We start from the raw sequence: 22,843 nt of genomic DNA, 5'->3' as shown, positions 1-22,843 counted from the left end.
CTATTCTTTCATTTGGGCCATTTTGGGGGGGGGGGGGGCCTTGATGCGCCTGTTACGTAGTGAGGGGCAGAGGCTTAGGTATTCAGCAGGGTGGGGCAACCCACATCGCTGCTCATTGTGACGCTGTATGTGGGGGCAGGGTCAGAGAGGGAACAATGGTGCTTGCTCCCCTCTCTGCTGGATTTCAGTTCCTTCCATTGCTTCCCCCAAGCAAACTGGGCCTTTCTGGTGCTGATTCCCATGTGGGTGCGCTTGTGTACTTTCTAGGACTCTGTGGGTCTCCCCAAGGAGCTCTCCTGTGAGGCTGGGAGTCTCTCCTGGCACCTCAACACCCACAGGTGTTTTCAATTGGTGTTTTGAGGCTTTATTTCCCTCCACTATAGCCCTGGGTTGTGTGGTCCATCTCTCTCCCCAGTTTTGCCTCATTTATCGGCATGTGAATGTGGGACTGCTCAGTCCGCCAGCCACCTGTGCACCACACCCGTCCACAATCCTCCACTTCGGTGGGCTCGCCTACTGCCACCTCATGCCCAGGGTCCACCAGCCACCACTTTTTTTGCCACAACCCCTCTCCTCCCAGCCTCCAGACTCCGCCCCTCCTACTGTTCTGGATGAATGTTTCTATTTTAACTCCCTGGTTGTCGGACTTCCATACAGTTCAATTTTCTGTCAGTACTGGTTGTTTTTTTTTGTTTCTACATTTTTGTTGCCCTTATTGGTTGTGCAAGGAGGCACAGTGTGTCTACCTACGTCTCCATTTTGGCTGGCAGTCTCCATAAAACATACTCCAAAAATACAAGAACTAAACAAAAGGGAGATAAGCAATCTATCAAATGCAGAGTTCAAAACACTGGTTTCTAAGGATGCTTAAGGAACTTAGTGAGGACCTCAACAGCAGAAAAATGATCCAGTCAGAAATGAAGGATTCATTCACTGAAATAAAGAACAATTTACAGGGAAATAACAGTAGAGTGGATGAAGCTAAGAAACAAATCAATGATTTGGAATATAAGGAAGCAAAAAACAACCAATCAGAACAACAAGAAGAAAAGAGAATCTAAAAAAATGAGAATAGTGTAAGCAGCCTGGGGGACAACTTCAGGTATTCAGACATTTGCATCATACAGGTGCCTGAGGGAGAAAAGAAAGAGCAAGAAATTGGAGATCTGTTAGAAAAAATAATGGAGAACAACTTCTCTAATTTGCTTAAGGGAATAGATATGCAAGTCCAGGAAGAACAGAGAGTCCCAAAAAAGATGGATGCAAAGAGGTCCACTCCAAGACACATCATAATTAAAATGCCAAAGATTAAAGATACAGAGAGAATCTTAAAAGCAGTAGAGAAAAGCAATTCGTTACCTACAGGTGAATTCCCATAAGATTGTCAGCTGATTTTCCAAAAGAAACTTTGTAGACTAGAAGGGATTGGCAAGAAATATTCAAAGTCATAAAAAGCAGGACACACAGCCAAGATTGCTCTACCTAGGAAAGATATCATTTATAATCAAAAGGCAGGAACTTCCAGCCAAGATGGAGGTGTAGGTAGACACATTGTGCCTCCTCGCACAACCAAAACTAAGGACAACAAAAATTTAGAAAAAAACAAACAAACAACTAGAATAGAGAGAAATGAACTATATGGAAGTCTGACAACCATTCATCCAGACCAGTAAGAGGGGCGGAGTTGGAGGCCTATGGAGAGGGTTCAGGAGTCCTGGCAGGAAATAGCGGTGGCTGGCAGGCGCAGCCTTGCAGGGCGCAGGCGGCAGCTGCCAGACCCCAGACGCGCGGGGACAGCTGATGGACCTGGTGGCAGATCCTGGGCGTAGGAGGCAATGAGCAGACCCAGTGAGGTGATCAAGGCAGCTGGCTCTCCACAATCACACATTCACACACAGGTAAACTAGGCAAAAATGAGCAGAGACACAGGCCACACAACCCAGGGACCCAGCGCCAGGAAATAAAGCCTAAAAGCACCGATTGAAAACACCTGTGAGGGTTGAGATGCCGGGAGAATCTCCCAGCCTCACAGGAGAGCTCCTTGGGGAGACCCACAGAGTCCTAGAAAGTATACAAGCCCACCCGCCTGGGAGCCAGCACCAGAAGGGCCCAATCTGCTTGTGGGAAGCAGCAGAAGGGACTAAAATCCCACAGAGAGTGGAGCAGGCACCATTGTTCTCTCTTGAACCCCACCCCCACATACAGCATCACAACCCAGCGACTGGGGTGCCCTGCGCTGGTGAACACCTAAGCCTCCGCCCCCATACTTAACAGGCGCAACCAGACTAAAGGAAAAAAAAAAAAAAGATGGCTCAAACAGAATTGAAAGCCTCACAGTCAGTACTTTTAAGCAACTGAGAGATAGCCAACCTATCAGATGCACAGTTCAAAGCATTGGTGATCAGGATGCTCACAGAATTGGTTGAATTTGGTCGCAGATTAGATGAACAAATGAAGGCTACGCTAAGTGAAATAAAGAAAAATGCCCAGGGATCCAATAGTGATGGGAAGGAAACTGGGACTCTTAGCAGTGGAGTGGACCAGAAGGAAGAAAGAAACAACTGAACAGAAGAGAAGGAAGAAACAAGAATTCAACAAAATGAGGAGAGGCTTAGGAACCTCCAGGACATCTTTAAACATTCCAACATTCGAACTATAGGGGTACCAGAAGGGGAAGAGGAAGGGCAACAAGTGGAAAAGTTATTTGAACAAATAATAAAGGAGAAGCTCCCCAATCTGCCAAAGGAAATAGACTTCCAGGAAGTCCAAGAAGCTCAGAGAGTCCCAAAGAGGTTGGACCCAAGGAGGAACACACCAAGGCACATCATAATTACATTAGCCAAGGTCAAAATGAAGGAGAGAATTCTAGAAGCAGCAAGAGATAAGGGGACAGTCACCTACAAAGGAGTGCTCATCAGACTGTCAGCTGATTTCTCAAAAGAGACCTTGCAGGCAAGAAGGGGCTGGAAAGAAGTATTCCAAGTCATGAGAGGCGAGGACCTACATCCAAGATTGCTCTATCCAGCTAAGCTTTCATTTAGAATGGAAGGGCAGATAAAGTGCTTCTCAGATGAGGCCAAGTTAAAGGAGTTCATCACCAAGCCCTTATTATATGAAATGCTTAAGGGACTTATCTAAGAAAAAGAAGATAAAAAGCATGTATAGTAAAATGACAACAAACTCAGAATTATTAACAACCACACCTAAAACAAAAACAAACTAAGCAATCAACTAGAACAAGAACAGAACCACAGAAATAGAGATCACATGGAGGGTTATCAGCAGGGGAGTGGGAGGAGGAGAGAGGGGGAAAGGTACAGAGAATAAGTAGCATAGATGGTAGGTAGAAAATAGACAGGGGGAGGGCAAGAATAGTATGAGAAATGTAGAAGCTAAAGAACTTATGACACATGGACATGAACTAAAGGGGGGAATGTGGGTGGGAGAGGTTGTACAGGGTAGAGGGGAGTGAAGGGGGGAAATGGGACAACTGCAGTAGCATAATCAATAAAATATATTTAAAAAAAAAGAATCAAAAGGCAAATAGAGAGCTTTCCAGACAAGAAAAAGCAAAAGGAGTTCATCATCACTAAACCATTATTATAGAGAATGTTAAAGGGATTTTTAAGAAAATTAGATGATCAAAGTATGAACAATAAAATGGCAAAAATAAATATCTACTAACAATTGAATCTAAAATACAAACTAAGCAAACAAGAAGAACAGAGACAGAATCATGGATACAGAGAGGGTTATGATGCTTTCCAGGAGGGAGGGGTTGTGGGGGAATGGTTGAAGAGGTGAGGGGTTAAGAAGTATAAGTAGGTAGTTACAGAACAGCTATGGGGATATAAAATACAGTATAGGAAATTAAGTAGCCAAAGAACTTATATGCATGACCCATGGACATGAACAGTGGTGTGAGGACTGCCTGAGGGATGGGGGTTGTTGGGTATAGGCGGGCAAAGGGGGAAATACTGATATAAATGTAATAGCATAATCAATAAAATATAAGTAAAAAAACATTATGGTACTGGCATAAAAACATATAGTCCAATGTAACTGAATAGAGAGCCCAGTAAATACCCATACCTTTATGGTCAATTAATATTTAATAAAGGGAGCAAGGACATATAATGGGGTAAAGACAGTGTATTCAATAAATGGTGTTGGGAAAATTGGACAGATATATGCAAAATAATAAAACTAGACAACCATGTTCTCACACCACACATAAGAATGAAGTCAAAATTGATTAAAGATGTAAACATTAGACTCAAACCATAAAAATCCAGAAGAAAGGATAGGCAGTGAAATTGCAGACATTTTTATAGCAACATTTTTTCTGACATAACTCCTTGAGCAAGGAAACAAAAAGAAAAAATAAACAAATGGGACATCAAACTGAAAATTTTATGCACAGCAATGGAAGCCATCAACAAAATGAAAAGGCAATCCACAGAATGGGAGAATGTATTCACCAGTATATCTGATAAGGAGTTAATATCCAAAGTTTATAAAGAACTAATAAAAAACACCAAAAAAACAAATAATCCAATTAAAAATGGGCAAAGGATCTGAATAGACACTTTTCCAAGGAGGATATATAGATGGCCAATAGACACATGAAAAGATGCAAGGTACTCAATGTCACTAACCATCAAAGAAACGCAAATTAAAACCGCAGTATTTCACCTCATACCTGCCAGGATGACTGTCATCAGTCAACCAACAAATACGTATTGGCAAGGATGTGGAGAAAAGGGAACAGTCATGCAACATTGGTGGGAATGCAGACTGGTGCTGCCACTGTGAAAAGCAGTATGGAGTTACCTCAAAAATTTTAAAAAAGAAAACTGCTTTATGACTCAGTGATTCCACTTTCGAGAATTTACCTGAAAAAACCCAAAATACTAATTTGACAGAATATATGCTCCCCTATGTTCATTGCAACATTATTTATAATAGCCAAAATTTGGAGGTAGCCCAAGTACCCATCAGTAGATGAGTGGATAAAAGAGCTGTGGTAGAATACTACTTAGCCATTTAAAAAAAAAAAAAGGAGCCCTGGCTGGTGTGGCTCAGTGGACTGAGCACTGGATTGCCAACCAAAGGGTCGCCGGTTTGATTCCCAGTTAGGGCACATGCCTGGATTGCGGGCCAGGTCCCCAGTTGGGGGCTCACAAGAGGCAACCACACACTGATGTTTCTGTCTCTCTCTTTCTCTGAAAATAAAGAAAATATTTTTAAAAAAGAAAGAAAAAGAAAAAAAGAAATCTTGCCTTTTGTGAAAACATGGATGGACCTGGAGAGTATTATGCTAAGTGAAACGAGCCAGTCAGAGAAAACACAAGTACCATACGATCTCACTTATATGGGGAATCTAATGAACAAAATAGAAACAGACTCATAGCTGTCAGAGGGGGGGTTGGTAGGGGCCGGGTAAAAATGGTGAAGGGATTAAGCAAAAAACAAAACAAAACCAAAACAAAACTCTCATAGACAGATAACAGTACAGTCATTACTGAAGGGAAATGGGGAAGGGGTGGGTAAAGGAGGAATAAATGGTGACGGAAAGAGACATGAGCTGGGATGGTGAACACACAATACAATATATAGATGATATATTATAGAACAGTGTATCTTAAACCTATATAATATTATTAACCAATATGACCCCAATAAATTCAATTACAAAATTTCCACCATGTGATTTTTCTCTTTAACCACAAGTTGTTTATTAATAAATTTTCAAAGTTTCTACCTCCCAAAAGATCACTAGTCCCCATTTAATACAGATCCCCACCCCAGACCCCACTGTTCTTTCTAGTCTATACGCTCAGCTAAAAGTCACTTCTGAACCTTACTTATGGCCAAATGACTTAAGTCCTGATCAATCTGATCAGAGGAAATATTGTATGGGGAATTCTAGAAATGTTTCTTAAAAGTATAAGGCATGCCCTTTTTGTCCCTTGCCTTTCTTTCTCCTTCCTTCTGCCTAGAACATGAGTGTGATCACTGGATAACCATTCTTTGATCTTGAAAATGGAAGCCACATGCAAAAAAGAGAGGAGACTGAGTCTCTGACAACTCTAGAGTTGCTGTATCAGTCCTACACAGCCAATTTCTGAATGTTTTTTCACAAGCCCAAAATAAATTACTCTCTTTTTTTTTAAGATTTATTTATTTTTAGAGAGAGAATAAGGGAGAGAGAAAGAAAAGTTGAGAAACATTGATGTACATGAGATACATCAATCGATTGCCTCTCAAATGGCCCCAACTGGGGACCTGGCATGCAACCCAATCAGGCATGTGCCCTGACTAGGAATCAAACTGGCAACCTTTCAGTTCTCAGGCCGGCACTCAATTCACTGAGCCACACCAGCTAAATTACTATCTTGTTTAAGCAATGGTTATTTGTTATCTTTGTTTCTAGTAGCCAACCACAATTCCTGACTAATAATGTAAGAAAGAGACTCCGGCAACAAATATGTGGTCTAAGATACCAACAGCCATCTCAGCTATGCTTCAGTCTGATAAAGTGTAAGGTATTTCCACAGAAATGGGAGTAAAGTAGAAGGCAAGCCTGAACAAAGAGCCTGTACTCTGTGAATGTACACCACCATTAGAGTCCAGTTGGAGGGATGTTACTGTAGTTTAGTACACTGACAAGCTTTCATAATACAGTATTGTAACTTCTTGCCAACATTTGGGAATTTTGTTTTAGAAAAGTAATTTGGCACATAAAACTATGATCATAAAGACCAAATTGTATAAAAATAAGAGGTTAAGTTTAAACCTTTTTCAAATAAAAAAATGAATGACCTTTCTTCAGATTAACCTTCTTCAAGTTTTCAGGAAACACTGCTATTGCACAACAATCAGATAAGGTTGATTCTCTTACATATCATGCAGACTACTTCATGATTTCCAAATGCTTCACCTTGTTTGCCACTTAATGTCTTTTGTACTTGGGTATTTGTTTCTACTATTAAGCCTCAGCAAAACTTTTCACAAATTTTTATAGCAATTGTGTCATTTTTGGACTGTTTTTCATCCTTAAATTAAGAAAACAGAAAATAGTCCCATCTCTACATGGACCACTGTTATGGACATTTTTGCATCCCACCAAAATTCATATACTGAAATAATAACCTGCAACGTGATTATATTAAAAGGTGAGGCCTTTGAAAGGCGATTAAGTCATAAGGGTAGAGTTCTCCTGAATGGGATTAGTGCCCTTATAAAAGAGGCACCCAAAGAGCTCTCTTACCCCTTCTGCCATGTGGTGGTACAGTGAGAAGACAGCCATCACAGAATAAGGAAGTGGGCCCTTGGCAGGCACACAATTTTCTGGCACCTTGATCTTGGACTTACCAGCCTCTAGAACTGTGAGAAATGAATGTCTGTTGTTTAAGCCACCCAGTCTGTGGTACTTTGTTATGGCAGCCCAAACTGGTTGAGACAGAGGTCCTTCCAACAGAATATGGTAAAAGGCCATTATATTAACATAAGTTCAAAGCCTAAGCCTCAAACAGGCCTTGCAACCTTGCAGCCATGCAGCTTCCACCTTCACCTGTTTAGGACACTACCCTGAGAATGCTTTATAAGAATGCCAGTAGCCTACTAGAGGAGGAGAAGCCACACAGAGAAGACTGTAGCACTTTAATAACAGACAAGCAACACCAACTACAAACATGTGAGTGAGGATATCTTGGACCTTCCAATGCAGTCAACTCTCCAAGCAGATTCAACTGCATGGGACAGGCAAATGAAACCAACAGAGGAACTGTTCAGCCAACCTATAGAATCATGAAAAATAACAAATCTTTTTGTCTTAAGTCATTAACTTTTGGGATGGTGTGTAAGGCTGCAATACCAAACAAACTCTAAAACAATATTTAATAGTTTCTTGAAGTTGAGAAAAATTACTTGAGATTTTTGTTTTTATCCTTGATTGACCTATTATAATATCCTGGAGGTCATGCTGACTCCAATGCTTCATTCCACTATGATTAAAAAACAGAAATTAATGTATGAAGGTACAATGGGGAGACGTTAAAAGAGTTTTGTGTGAAGTGACCAAAATGTGATAGGCACTCTGGTTGCACTATAGAGTGGCCTAGAGGGAAGAAAGACTGAGAGTAAGGTGACCAATAAGAAGACTGTTAGAATGGTCCTAGCGAGAGGCATAGTAAGAAGTTAGAGGCCTGACATATCACTGCTGCTGCTATTCTATTTACTATGTATTATGATGCACCAAGTACTGTAATAAGAAACTCACATATACTTGCTTATTTATTCCTTAAACAACCCTTTAAAATTTTTTAAAATTTTGATATAATTATAGACAGGAAGGTACCATGTACCTGTTGCTCAGTTTCCCCCATTGGTAACATTTGTAATTCTATAAACAATCAAAATCACACCTCTTAATATATGACATAATTGAGTTTTTACTCCTTTCTCCAAAATTAAAGTATACACATTTGCTTTTTCTAGTACTTGTCTTTGTGGCAGGCAGATACTCAAATAGAAAGTCTAGAATACATAAAAATGAACCATGAATTTCTCAACAGGGCCTCCGTCAAAGTCAACACATTCACAATTCCAAGTTTTACTATGTATCACTGAGTGAATGTTTATGCAAAAGCTAAATGTATATCTTCTTTGTATCATTGCAATATTGCAAAAAGACCTTTAACTGAGAAAATTTCCAATTCTTATTTTCCAATTGTAGCTTGATTCTAGAATTAGATAGCTTTCAGACACATTGAAAGAACAAGATATAAGTGAATATCTGTGCAAGTTAGCACAGGTCTGAATCATGAAAGAAATTATCTTGGTTTATGGAAAGCAGCTAAATGCCAAGTAAAAACTAGTCTAAACCAAAACATTCAGCAAAATTTTTATTTCTGGCAACTTTAGTTCCTAACTAGAAAATCTATCCCAGCTATGACATTTAAGGGTGAAAATTTATTGAGCTATAAAAATATTGGTAGATTTGGCAGCCCTTTCTCTCAAGCAGAAACTACTGTTACTGGTTCATATCACGAGTAAGAGAGCTTTGAATTAGATCAATGATTTGAAAGTGGAAGTCAATGACGAACCATATCATCTGGAGACTTTTTTTCTTCAAAATATGTATATCTACCTTCCTTCACATTCATCCTACCACTAATATTCTGAAAGGTCATGGAGATGATGTGTGTGTGCCTTTTTAAAAAAACTCCTCAATTATTCTGAATATATTTATAAACGCCACTTTCACTGAGATTTTCTGAATTAGGTCCAACTCTACTTTAACGTTGTATCAATAGCAGGCAAAAGGAGCAGAGCTACAAAGTGACAAGGATTCAGTAGAAGGCTCTGCAGATTAAGGGGCTGTACTCACACCAGCTGTAAGCCGCCTTCAGAGCTTTCTGTGCCAGCTCCCTCCAGAATCCATTGTATCACATTTTAGACAACAGCAAATGTTCAGTTCATCATTCTGAGAAAAGCACATAGTCTACTAGCCAGACAAAAATGTAAAAAAGAAGCTATTTTGGGTATCAAAAAAACTAAGAAGTCATATACACTGAAACATAAGAACTCATTTGTTCTTGCATTGAAAGAACAATAACAAAGTACTATTTGGTGCAGCTGATAACTTTTTTGGATTCATTATTTTCTGCTCATGTTTCATCATTTTAGGTTTTTATTATTTAGCATCTGTTTTTCTATTATAAAGCTCAGTCAGACTGAAAATCTTAATTATCTTAAAACTTATTAAACTACTATAAGATGCCAAAACTGTATTAAAAACAATCAAATAGACTAAATCTATTGCATGTGAAGGTGGCTTAAGAGTTGGATTTAAAAACAAGCTTTCAAGGTCCATTTTAGGGCAAACAATTATACTTTCTTAGCCACTGTTTCAAATTCCTTATAAGAGCTCCAATACTGAAATGTGTCAGAAAAATGGACTTCTAATTATGTATAAATAATCAGCCAATTATTATATTTTAACTTGGACTAGTGTTTCTTAAATCACTTGATAATTTCCTACTCAATTGTTCAACTTTATTGCATTCTACAATGACACCTACTGGCCATTCAAAATCAGCCATTAGTTCTCTGAGACAGCTCTAGTAGGCTGATTACATAACAAGACACACACACACACACACACACACACACACACCCCACTACATAGAAGCAGATTTGTTCACAGGTATTCACACTATTAAAATAGAAGCGAAACTATTCTTTGTGACTGAGAGATAGTATTATCCCTGCAAAAAAGTAAAAAGGCAACGAGACACCCAGTGTCAAAATTTTAATCTAAAACACTGATAAATATCACAGTACTCCCAACATTTCAGAACTAACAAATAAGCTCCAAAGATCCACCTCTCCTTACCAAATGATATTTACACAAATAAATGAATTTCTTATTTAGGTTCTGGTATATACTAATATAAACTATAATCAGAAAAATGAAAATTATAGTACACTTGCTAATACTACATTAGTCCTTATATTCTAAGTAAAAGGCAATGTTTCAATCAGCTTACATTTTAACAATTTATAATGCTTCTTTGAAAACTGTTTTCCAGTGAACTATGGAACCAAGTTTTTAATGTAATTTGCCTTTCCATAACATACTTAATGAAATTCTTATATTAATTATACATTTCATTGTGCAAGAGTGAATTATTAAACCCAGGAAAAAAACATAATTCAGTTATTAATGCCTGTAAATACATTTTACCTGAGTCAAGAGGTTTAAAAAGTATGCTTTTTAAACCTAATAAATAATCCATAACTAGTTTCTCAGATTTACACAGCAAGTTACTTAAAGGATGACTTTTGTATTCCCCCTTCTCCATTTAAACCACCACGTTATTTTCAGACCTCTAACATCCACAATATCTAGGGGTAAAAATCTAACAACGAAATTTCTAGTCATTTTCCAATCTGCACTTACCTCCCACTATAGATTTTTGAGGCTCTCCACTTTCCTGAAGATGAGAAAAAAGAAGTATTTGTAATCAGCTTTGACCCTCAAAACAAATAAATTCATGAACTACAAAACGTGAACCTGGCCACGTTCATCTCAAACTAACGAGTCTCTCAACCCAAGTCCATATTTGGGATAAGGTCTTCGTGACTATCTTATCCTTCACACGTCTACTCTTATAAAGCCTGCGAGGCTCTCTGTAACCAACGAAAAAACTATTCTGACACATCAATAGGTTACCGGACCTCCTTTTCCAAAGAGACAACCTAGTTTTTAGGGTATACAACAGCCAAGGGTTATATAATGTACTGTGTAGCTATAAAGAGTTTCAAGGATCTGACGGCCAGTAAATATCTTTCTTCTCTGCTTCCCCTTCCCACCCCCAAAAAGGCCCTAGGATTTCTCTCGGGTGCCTGCAATGCCGCATCCTTTTATCTGAGCTTCGTGCATAAAATTCCTCCAGCCCTCACGACACTGTCTTCTTCCCGCCTCCTTCCTCTGGTTGCTGGGCCACCGCAGCCCCCCACGCCCTAGGCCCCCAGCGTCGCCGCACTGGGCTCAGCCGCCACCCGCCTCAGCTGCCTTCTCCTCCTCACGACCCTCCCAAGCGGCTACCTGGTCTACGACAGGTTCCGGAACCACCAACACTGCAGCTACCACCTTCCCAAACCACCCTCGTCAGATCCCCTCTATATATGTAGATCCCATCTGCAGCCGGAGAAGCTGAAAATCCCTCCTGAGGAAGCCCTCTGCGTCCGCCAAAGACAGCGTAGCTGCCTACCTGTCACCCCGCTGTCTCTGGCTTCCAACCGCCACCGCCTCCCGCAGCCGCCAGCCCACTGCAGCGCAATAACCAGCCCACCCACTGGGTGAGTCCACGCTTTAACAACAGCCTCACTTATTGGCTGCAGGATGTCCACGGCCCACCCCTCTGTTCGGTGGCTAAGGATTCCGGTCTCCAAGCGCGGAAAACAGAGCCTCTCTCCCGCCCTTCTGCCCTCCACAATTTCTCTTTTTGAAGATAGACTATGGATACACAGATGTGCGGAAACACTGTCGGCTTACAGCCCCCTTCGCGTCACCTCCATAAATCTGTGACCCTCTACCGGAACGTTAAATGACTTTCTGGCTTTCCTGCGGAAAGGTACCCGAGATGACAACTTCCGCTTCCGTTTGGCTCCGGCTGGAGGCTTGTCTATTGAATGTCCTGAGAGGTCAGATTGCTGTCAGGTAATTAAGGGAGTCGGTGGGACATCATTTGAATGGGAATAAGAATGAGACTCTGTTCTGGGGACTTTAGAAAGGGAGAGGCTAAATAAAGAAGGATGATACGGGAGTACGCTCCAGAGGGAAGAAGGTTGAAGAACTAGCGGGAGAGAACTATGAAGTCCCGGGATGGTGAAGGGTGGTTGTAAAACGATGCTGGCAGAATTACTGTGGTCGTTAAGTCCAGATGTTTTGGGGTTTTTTTTCCCCTTCTCTTCCACCAGCACTACCTCCCCTACCTCGTGTTTTTTGGTTTACCTTTGAATTGAATAAAGGCCGAGCAAGCCCCATATCAAAAATTTGTAAAGTAGGAATAATTGTAATGTCTGCCTCACAAATATGCGTAGTTTTAAGTAAAATTTTTCTGGTAGGAATGCTTTTGGCACAGCGTTAAAATGAAAAAAGTAGAATCCAAAGTCACATTCATTTTTGTAGTGTAAATCAACTCTAAAAGTTTTACTGTTTTAAAGTTGCATGGTACATAGATGCAGGGACCTGAAGAGACACTAGAAGTTCACTTGTCTTTTATTTTCTAATGCTCTAATAGTATTCACAATTTTAAAAATGAGAGGAAATTGAGATATATACTTGAGTGGTAAACCATAAAATTACAAGTAATGTAAGTGGCATTATCCTCTTATTTCCTTCTTAGGGATTCCAGCCCCTTTTAGTGGAGGTTGATGTTCACGAAACTTACACGTTCGCGCCAAACATAGGTAGATAGCTTTTTAAAATTTCATGATTACATGGGTTTCTTTTTCTTTTTAAAGGTTTTATTTAATTGTTTTTAGAAAGAGGGAAAGGGAGGGAGGGAAGTATCAATGTGTGATTGCCTCTCACGTGGCCCCCACTGGGGACCTGGCCTGCAACCCAGGCATGTGCCCTGACTGGGAATGGAACAGGCGATCCTTTCGTTTGCAGCCTGCGCCCAATCCACTGAAGTACATTAGCCAGGACTAGGTTTTTATTTTTTAAACTAATTCCTTGCTATTCTTGTTTGAACAGCTCTGAACTGGAAATAATCACCTGTTATTGAGTCCTTGGCATAATTTGTCACTTTATCTAATTTTACTTTTTATTGTAAAGTATACATAACAGAAGGATGTATAAAACATAAGTGCATTTTAAAGAATTATGATTAAGCAAATGCTTGTGTAAACCACCTTTCAGGTTAGGAAATAAAGCATTGCCTATAACTTAGAACATGCATTCTCAAAAGAAGTAATTGACTTTCAAGCAGGTGAAAATTGGTTTTGCGAGGATGGAAGGGGAGTGAAAAAAAAAGGTACTACATTTTTTTCTGATACTACAATGATTTATGCCCTTCCAAAGAGCCATAATACATAAGCATATATACAATATGTCTGTGGCATTAAAATTTCGTTGGAGAGGTGGGTGAGAATGTGATAAGGAAAACAACTGTCCAAGAAAACAACTGTCCAGGAAAAGCTCCTTTGGGGTACAAGAATTAAAAATAGGTTGAAAAACCCTGCCTTATAAGCTCTTTGTAGAGCTCTGATTTTCTGTCCTCCACCAATAGGTAGCTACTATCCTGACTTGTGATAAGCATTCACTTGTTTTACTTTAATTTTCCATCTGATGCATTCCTAAAAAATGAATTGTTAGGTTTTTCAATTTATATTCATGGGATAAAAGTATATGCATTTTTTATGACTCACCCCTTGCCCATTATTTTAGTTGTAAGATGCATTCATACTGTTGCATGTTGTTTTTCATTTTTTAATATTCTGTGGGGGACTATTTAATAATCAGTTATTGTTGGATATTTGGGTGTTTACTGTTTGGGGCTAGCATCAACAGTGTGGTTAAAAAATTCTTATAAAACATATCTATTGATATCTACATGCAAGAATTTCTCTAGAGCAGTGTGTTGCCCAACAATAATGTACTACAAGCCACATATGTAATTTAAAACTTCTTAGTAACTGCCCTGACCAACCAACACTCAGTTGGACTTTATCCTGCAGAATGAAAGGTCACTGGTTTGATTCCCGGTCAGGGCACATGCCAGACTTGCAGGTTCAGTCCTGGTCAGGGTGCATGTGAGAGGTAACCGATCGATGTTCCTTACACCAATGTCTCTCTCCCACTCTTTCTCATCTACTTTCTCTCTCTCTCAAAAAAAAAAAAAAAGGAATAAATTTCTTAGTAACCATATTAAAATGTAAAAAGAAACAAAATTAATTTAATAATATATTTGTGAGTATATGCAAAATATTTTAAAATGTAATCAAAATATCTTAAAATGTAATCAGTGTTAAAAGATATTCTGAAGATATTTTTTCTTCATACTGTTTTCAAGTTCATGTATTTTATACTTGCAGAATATGTTTGTATGCTGTTTTCACAAATATAAACACTTGATCTGTGTATATTTTATTAAATTTACTGTTGATATGTTGATAAAGTAAATCATATATTTTCCAATAACTAATTTGAGAATCCATTTTTAAATTTAAATTAATTACAGTGAAATAAAAAGTCTAGTTCTCCAATTGCACTAGCCACATTCAAGTGCTAGTGGCTACCATACTGGACAGTGCAGACTTAGAATATGTATACTTAGGAGTAGAATTGTTAGGCCATAAGGTATTCAAATGTTCACTCAGCTTTTCTAGGTCATGCCAGTTTTTCAGAGGGGTTGTGCTAAGTCATATTCTCACCAGCAGGGTGTGAAAGTGAAAGGTACATCACGATGTGCTTTCTCTGTTTCTCACACTATTTGCAAGGTAGCTTTTATCCTCATGTTATATGAATAAACCGAAATTTAGAGAGATTAAATGATTTGCCCTGAATTTTACAGCAGTTAGTGGTGCGTCCAGGTTTTGATGCCAGATCTGTACAGCACCAAAGTCTGCACTTAAGCAGAATCCCAAACTTGTCCATCAAGTGGTAAGGATAAATCATTATTTGATTTATGGCTGTTCTGAAGTAGAAATAATTTTTTTAAAGAAAGTGGAAAGTTTTCTAGAAATAGTGTTGTTCAACTTTTTGAAAGGTCATTGGAATATTCTATTTAGTACTGAAATGTTTTAATTAGATATAAGAGAAAACACATTACATTTATTAAAGGAAATTTGTTTAGGAAAAATTTTGTATACTTCCATGTTTTCTTCAAAAGATTTATCTTCAAATTACCTAATATTTTGAGCATAGTAATATAAAATTGAGACACACTATGGTAATGTTTTGATTTTTATTTTCAAAATCAAACTATTTTTGTCAAAAAAATTTTATGTTTGTTTTGTATTCTCTTCTAAGTACATTGATATTCAATTAGGGTTAATATTCTAGAATTGACATTTGCCAGAATAAGGGTTTGGACTGTAATCTCTTCAAAGGTTTTTGGAATGAAACATTGCTTAAAAAATATTTTTTAAAACATGGCTTGAAGAAGCTAAGACATTATTATTGTTATTAAACCATTCTAAAAGTTTTTTGTAATACAGTATTGAATTTCAAAGGTCAGGCTGAAATCTAAAACTAATTTTTTCCTTTATATTATTGAATCTACTGAATAAAAATGAAGTAATTGATTAAATGTTTCATTCAAGTTATGAATGTTGTAGTTTTAACTTGTGTTTGTTGGATATTGGTTTTTATTCTCTTTTAAATGTGAAAATCATCAAGGTAAGGTTTTGTGATATCTTAAGATGTCTTTCGATATAAATATTAAATACTAATTTGTCAGAATTAGTATGTACAGTTTTTCCCTGTATTCTGGGAAATATTGTTTAATGAAATGAGCACTTTACATAATGTATCTTTAGTATACACTGTCTAATAATTGCCACTGTGTTCTAAAATGCAGTTTAAGAATCCTGCCTTATTATTGGGCTGTTCATATTTATAAATGCAAACAAAATGGTAATAATTATTTGGTTCGGCTTTATTTCTGGACTGCAGTGATTATAGAATTGCTACTGCTAACCTTATATAAATTTACAGTGTAGCATTATTAATTTATTCCCCCTTAATTTGAAATTCATAGCAGTTTAACTGGGTACTAAGCTGAAGTTTATTTTTACATTATCTATAAAATAATGCTAGTAAGATGTTTAAAATAGAGGAAGTGGAGGCACTTCCAGCCAAGATGGGGACATGGATAAATGCAATATTCCCATCCTCTGCAATTACATCAAAATTACAAGTAAAGTACAGAAGAACCACCATTCAGACCTCCTGAAATCTGGCTGAATGGAAGTCTTACTAGATTAAATAAAAAGCCACATGGAGACTGGTGTGAGGGATGGAGAAACAGAACAGTCTGGTCCCACACCTACAAGCCTCAGATAAAAATCAGAAGGTATATCTCAGCCACGGAGTTACCCCCTGAGGAGCGAAGGGTCCCATCTCCACACCAGGCCCCCAGGCTCAGGGTTCCAGTGCTGGGAAGAGAAGTGCCTATAACTTCTGGCTGTAAAACCAGCGAGAATTCTAGACAGAGGGCTGCTGAAATCCCAGGCAATTCCTCTTAAAGGGCTCACACATGGACTAAATCTTACTTCCTAAGCCCCAGCACTGGGATAACAGCTTCAAAGGCACCAGGGACAGCTTTCTCCCAGACAAAAGCACTGGCAGGAGCCATTGTTCTTTTGATGAGCCCTCTCCCCCACAGAGCCGGCAGGTGGACGCCATCCTGCCGGCTCTGTAATTACATTTTTCCATGTAATTTGCACCCAAAATCAATCAATTCTGTGAGCTTCCTGATCACCAGTGTTTTGAACTGTGCATCTGATAGATCGGCCATCACTGTTTGCTCCAACCTGAAAAATCCCTGAGACACCTCTCCACCAAACTTGCAGGCCCACCCAAGCTGTTTCTAGTGGATTTTCATGTGAATGGCCTGTCTTAACTCAAGCTTCAGACTTTGAAGAGACTAAAACTTCTCAAACAAGCAGCATCTAGCTTCTGTGTACCTCACACCTCTCGCTAAGTGGCCCCAGGCCCAGCACTAGAGGCAGCTGGCCTTGGTTTGCAGCTTGGCCGCTCCTGGGCACCTTTAAGCCCAGCACAAATAGCAGCCATCTGCAGACCATTCTGTAGTTCATGCCAGGTTGCCCCAGCAGGACTCAGGTGGTGACTAACTTTGTACCTGCTGGGAGGCCCCAGAGCTGGTGCACCCAGTGGACAGCTTTCAGACCATGCAGTATTATAACTACCACCATCACAAGCCACACGCTCAGGCAGTGGATTCCATGAGCACCAAAACCCCACTGAAGCAAGTCCTGTTCCATAGGATCACCTCCAGCACAGTAGCTCCTCTATTGTAGTCATAGCTGGTCCTCCCGGCCATTTGATCTGGGAATTAATCTCTTCAAGTGACGCCAGCAGCATTCAAGGCTCAACTACAACAGGACAGTGCATACAGCCCACAGAGGGGCACACCTGCAGCACCCAGCTTGGGTGACTGGGGAGGCTGTGCCACTGGGCCCTACAGGACACCTGTTATACAAGACCACTCTACCAAGTCTAGGAGATTGCAGCTCTAACCCAATACATAAAAAAATACATAGAGAAGCAGCCAAAATGCAGAAACAAAGAAACAGGTCCCAAATGAAAAAAGCAGAAGAAATCTCCAGAAAAAGAACTAAATGAAATGGAGGCAAGCAAACTACCAGGTACAGAGTTCAAAACAGTGGTGATAAGGATGTTTAAGGAACTTAGTGAGAACTTCAACAGCTTAAAAAAGAACCAATCAGAAATGAAGGATACACTAACTGAAATGAAGAATAATTTACAGGGAATCAACAATGGAATAGATAAAGCTGAGAATCAAATCAGTGATTTGGAATATAAGCAGCCAGAAACACCCAGTCAGAACAGCAAAAGAAAAAAGAATCTAAGAAAATGAAGATAGTGTAAGGAACCTCTGGGACATACACTAGTTAAGTAATAATAGTGCTGTTTTATAAAATCTCTTAATTCAGGATTTTCAAGTATTTATATTGGCTCTCTTTTTAAAACAATAGTAAACTTGGTTATTTAATATCTACAATGAGCATATTTCTCTCGTGTTAATCTTCTATAGACATGGCCCATGGACATGAACATGGACATGAACATGGTCACAGTAAAATGGAACTTCCAGATTATAAACAATGGAAGATAGAAGGGACGCCGTTAGAAATTGTACAGGAGAAGCTGGCTGCACGAGGGCTAAGAGATCCATGGGCCCGGTAAGAATAATGAAATAATTTAGAATTTAAATTTAAAGAATTTATCATAGAAAAATCAGTATCTGTTTCTTTTAATGTATTTCCGTTTTTTACATTAAAGTTTGAAATCAGTTTTAATTGAACTATTTACATACAGTAAAATTCACCCATTTTAAAGTGTTTAATTCCATGAGTTTTGACAATGTATGCAATTATGTAACCACCACCACAATCATGATAGAGTCTATTTGTGTCAACCCAAAAAGTTCCTTCTTGCCCCCTTTCCACTCAGTGTCATCCTACGCTTGGCTCCTGGCAACCATTAATCTGCTTTTTGTATCTATAGTTTGCCCTTTCCTGAACTTTATACAGTTGGAATCATATAGTATGTAGTCTTCTGTCATGGCCACTTTCGTGTAATATAATGACTTTGAGACTTATGCACGTTTTTAACTTATATCTGTAGTTCCTTTTTATTTTGAGTAATGTCCATTGTGTGCATATACCTCATTTTGTTTGCAGGTCATCAATTAATTGCCTTTCGGGTTGTTTTCAGTTTTTGATTATTATGAGTAAATGTGCTATAACCATTCAAATATAAGTCTATGTGAAGATAATGTTTTTATTTCTCTTGGTAAATACCAAGAGTGGGATTTCTAGATCATATAAGTGTGTGTATGTTCATTTAAAAAACTGCCAAACTATTTTCCAAAGTGGTGGTACCATTTTGCATTCCCACCAGCAATATTACAAGAATTTCAGTTGTTCAATGTCCCCATCAACACTTAATATTATAAGTCTTTTAATTTTAGCCATTTTAGTGAATGTGATACCTCTTTATGCTTTTAACTTGCATTTCCATGAAGACTGATGATCATAACGATCTTCCCAGTGTTTGTCATTTGTGCTTTGTGTAGGGGGGTGCACAGTGGCTGCTCAGATCTTTTGCCCATTTCTTTATCAAAGGTTACATACCTTGTTTATCAAGGCGTTTGTCTTTTATTGAATTATGAAAGTTCTCTATATTTTTAATATATAAGTCCTTTATCAGATATGTTTTACAAATGTATTTATTTGGGGTCTTATTGAATCTATAGTGCAATTGAAGATCATTGATGTCTTAACACTGTAGAATTTTCTAGTTCATCGACAATCGAGACTCTCTTTAATTTTTCAGCAGTGTTTTATTGTATTGCTTTATATATGTCTTATACATATTTTATTAAATTTTTTCTGAATTATTCCATATTTTATACTATTGTAAATGATTACCAATTGTTCTGGCTAATATATAAAAATAGAGTTGAGTTTTATATGTTGACTTTGTGTCATATTCCCTTGCTAAATTCACTTTTTAGTTCTAACAGTTTTTTTGTAGATTCCTTAGACTTCTTAAATGATCATTTTGTGTTACAAATATAGTGTTACTTCTTCCTTTTCAATTTACAAACTTTTAATTTCTATTTTCTTTGCATTATTTACTGGCTAACACTGCTAGTATAATGTTGAATAAAAGTGGTATAAATGGACATTCTTGCTTTTGTCCTAGTTGGTGGAAAGTATTCAGTCTTTCACCACTAAGCATAGTCTTAGTTGTAGGCTGGTCATAGATACTCTTAGTCAAGTTAAGGAATTTCTCTTTTATTCATAGGTTACCATGAGTTGCTATTATTATTGTTATTGTTAGTGGGTATTGAATTTTGTTAAGTGCTTTTTTGCATCTATTGAGATGCTCACATAGTTTTTTTATTCTGTTAATATGATGAATTACTCTTATTGATTTTCAAAGATTAAACCAAACCAGTGTTTTTTTTTTTGTTTTTTTTTGTTTTTATTTTATTTTTAGAGAGGGACAGGAGGGAGGGAGAGGGGGAGAGAGAGAGAGAGAGAGAGAGAGAGAGAGAGAGAGAGAGAAAGAGAGAAACATCAATGTGTGGTTGCTGGGGGTTATGGCCTGCAACCCAGGAATGTACCCTGGCTGGGAATCGAACCTGGGACACTTTGGTTCCCAGCCCGCGCTCAATCCACTGAGCTACACCAGCCAGGGCTCCAAACCAGTCTTGAATTCCTGGAGTAAATCCTATTTCATCTGGATATATTATCCTTTGCATATATTGCTGGATTCATTTTCTAAAATTTTTGTTAAAAATATTTGAGTCTGTTCATGAGGGATATAGTTTTCTTTCAATGTCTTTGTCTGATTTTGGTATCTAAATGATGTTTGATTAGCTCTCAGATTTTCTAGTAAGTCAGGGTTTTTTAGAGTTAAGAGGCTTTTATTCTTCATAACGTGATTTATTTCCACTCACTTATCCCCACCTGTGAGAGAAAAGTTTTTTTTGTTCCACTAAGGTCTCTGACATCTGTTTATATATCTTTATTTAGGGGTACTCAGAAGAATGGTTGCCAGAGTAGGAAATCAGTCTTCTAAAGTTCAAACTGCTATGACAGGGAAGATTTATTAGGAGTGATAATAATGTCAAATGTTACGTACTGTCTGTGCCAAAGTATATCAATCATTACCCTGTTTATTCTTTATAACAACGCTGTAAGGTGGATAGTTATCATCATTGAGTAGGAGAGGAAACGGGTCCTGACAGGTTAAGTAACTTGCTCACCCTAAAAGAGTGTTAATCTAGTATAGGTGGCAGAGCAAAGATTAATACCCTCTAACTACTTCTCTCCATGATGCTGTAATGACTAGTATGGGCAAAGCCACACAGCTGACCTGTGATGGATAGGGCCAAAGAAAGTTTTACATTTGAAAATTTTGTAAAATCCTGAGTATTATGATTGTGAATGTGAAATCAAGTGTTTTTTCTTCTATTTTATATGTGAAACATGGGCATATAGATGTAACTATCCTATTCCACAGAAAGATTCCTGTTGTGGTCCACTTAGATTATCTTACAAGATTGCATTTACATCTGTGTAGAAAGATGAAAATTAGCCCTGGCTGGTGTGGCTCAGTGGATTGAGTGCCAGCCTCGAACCAAAAGGTTGCCAGTTTCGATTCCCAGTCTAGGGCACATTCCTGGGTTTTGGGCCAGGTCCCCAGTAAGGGGTGCATGAGAGGCAGACACACATTGGTGTTTCTCTCCCTCTCTTTCTCCTTCCCTTCCTCTCTCTAAAAATAAATAAAATCTTAAAAAGAAAGGTGAAAATTAAATGTATTTTATTCAATTAATGTACATAGTTGTGTGTGATTATAATTTTTTCCTTCTTTTCTTCCAGTAATGAAGCCTGGAGATACATGGGTGGCTTTGCAAACAATGTTTCCTTTGTTGGTGCAATATTGAAAGGATTCAAATGGGGATTTGCTGCATTTGTCGTAGCTGTAGGGGCTGAATATTACCTAGGGTCCCAGAATAAAGATAAGAAGCATCACTGAAGATAATATCTGGAAGTACCTTAGTGGTACTTAACTCTCATAAAAACAAGATTTCTTTACTGTAGCCTACTCATCTACGTGTTTGTCCATTAAAGAATACTTGTAAGATTTAATAAAGAATACATATGCCAGTCTGTTTTTGTCATTCTTAAAAAAAAAAAAAAAAAGTGTTTCCAGCCATTCAGATTTGCTTTGGAACACATGGAGGTTGAGTAGTACAAGCAACAGTGTATTCTGCATATAGCAGGCAGCCAGCATATATTTGAACAAATGGATATTTCTAACAGGATGTTTTTAATTTTTAAATTATGATAAAATTTTCTATCTTAACTTTTTTAATGTACAGTCAGTGGTATTAAGTACTTTCATAACATTGTGTGACCATCACCATCATCTCCATAACTATTCATCCTTTAAAACTGAAACTCTACGCCCATTAAACAATAATTCCCTATTCCCTCTCCCATCAGCAACCACTGTTGTACTTTCTGTCTTTGTGATTTTGACTACTTTAACCATCTCATATAAGTGGAAGCATACAGTATTTGTCTCTGTGGCTTATTTCACTTGCCATAATGTCCCCAAATTTCACCCATGTTGTACAATAGCACAACATGTGTCAGAATTTCTCTTCTTTTTAAAGCTGAATAATATTCCATTGTATGTGCATGTCAAATTTGCTTAGCCATTCATTCATTGGTAGACTCGGATTACATCTGCGTTTTAGCTGCTATGAGCATCATGTTCATTCGCCTTGTGATATTTTCACTCTTACCTTAGTCCTCTTTCCCATATTGTGAAAAGTTTGACATTTTTTTTCTGTATGTCTAACAATACACTAGGCATTTTCCCCACATCACTGAATTTTAAATTTTTAATTAAATCTCTAAAGTTGAGTCTTAAAACTTTTGAAGAGGGCTACTATATTTTGCTTGAATAACAAAGCTAATATAAAATGAGGGTTTTTTTCTTTGTAAATTTTTGTTTGTAAATATAAACTTGAGA

The 22,843-nt window shown here is 38.1% G+C and overlaps 2 protein-coding genes across 10 annotated transcripts in view; one reads left to right on the top strand and one right to left on the bottom strand.

Annotated features, from left to right (window-relative positions):
* The window catches only part of FAM126B (family with sequence similarity 126 member B), a 63,340-nt gene extending 51,448 nt beyond the window's left edge, over window positions 1-11,892 (bottom strand). For 2 of the 8 annotated variants that reach the window (XM_036023094.1, XM_036023087.1), the window contains exons 1-2: window positions 11,784-11,858; window positions 10,970-11,003 (exon numbers count right to left, since the gene is read on the bottom strand). The gene's annotated coding sequence lies outside the window, so the exon portion shown is untranslated. Of the gene's footprint in view, window positions 1-9,394; window positions 9,592-10,969; window positions 11,004-11,617; window positions 11,763-11,783 lie in introns of those variants that run through there. The other 6 variants (XM_036023089.1, XM_036023090.1, XM_028511059.2 and 3 more) reach the window with 6 other exon arrangements.
* Window positions 11,893-11,943: 51 nt separating this feature from the next.
* On the top strand, window positions 11,944-21,972 carry NDUFB3 (NADH:ubiquinone oxidoreductase subunit B3). Of its 2 annotated transcripts, none has more exons than XM_036023099.1 (3): window positions 11,944-12,146; window positions 18,321-18,468; window positions 21,682-21,972. In XM_036023099.1, the coding sequence occupies exons 2-3, from the start codon at window positions 18,323-18,325 to the stop codon at window positions 21,836-21,838; spliced, it is 303 nt and encodes a 100-aa protein (XP_035878992.1). In that variant the 5' UTR covers window positions 11,944-12,146; window positions 18,321-18,322; the 3' UTR covers window positions 21,839-21,972. The 2 variants fall into 2 exon arrangements, with proteins under 2 accessions (XP_035878992.1, XP_028365708.1); XM_028509907.2 differs by having other exon boundaries at window positions 11,948-12,232.
* Window positions 21,973-22,843: the final 871 nt, after the last annotated feature.

Source organism: Phyllostomus discolor, chromosome 4 (genome assembly GCF_004126475.2).
Source record: "Phyllostomus discolor isolate MPI-MPIP mPhyDis1 chromosome 4, mPhyDis1.pri.v3, whole genome shotgun sequence".
In the NCBI taxonomy this organism is placed as follows: domain Eukaryota; kingdom Metazoa; phylum Chordata; class Mammalia; order Chiroptera; family Phyllostomidae; genus Phyllostomus; species Phyllostomus discolor.
The sequence above is the reverse complement of the archived record's forward strand: the minus strand, read 5'-3'. Positions and strand labels throughout refer to the sequence as shown.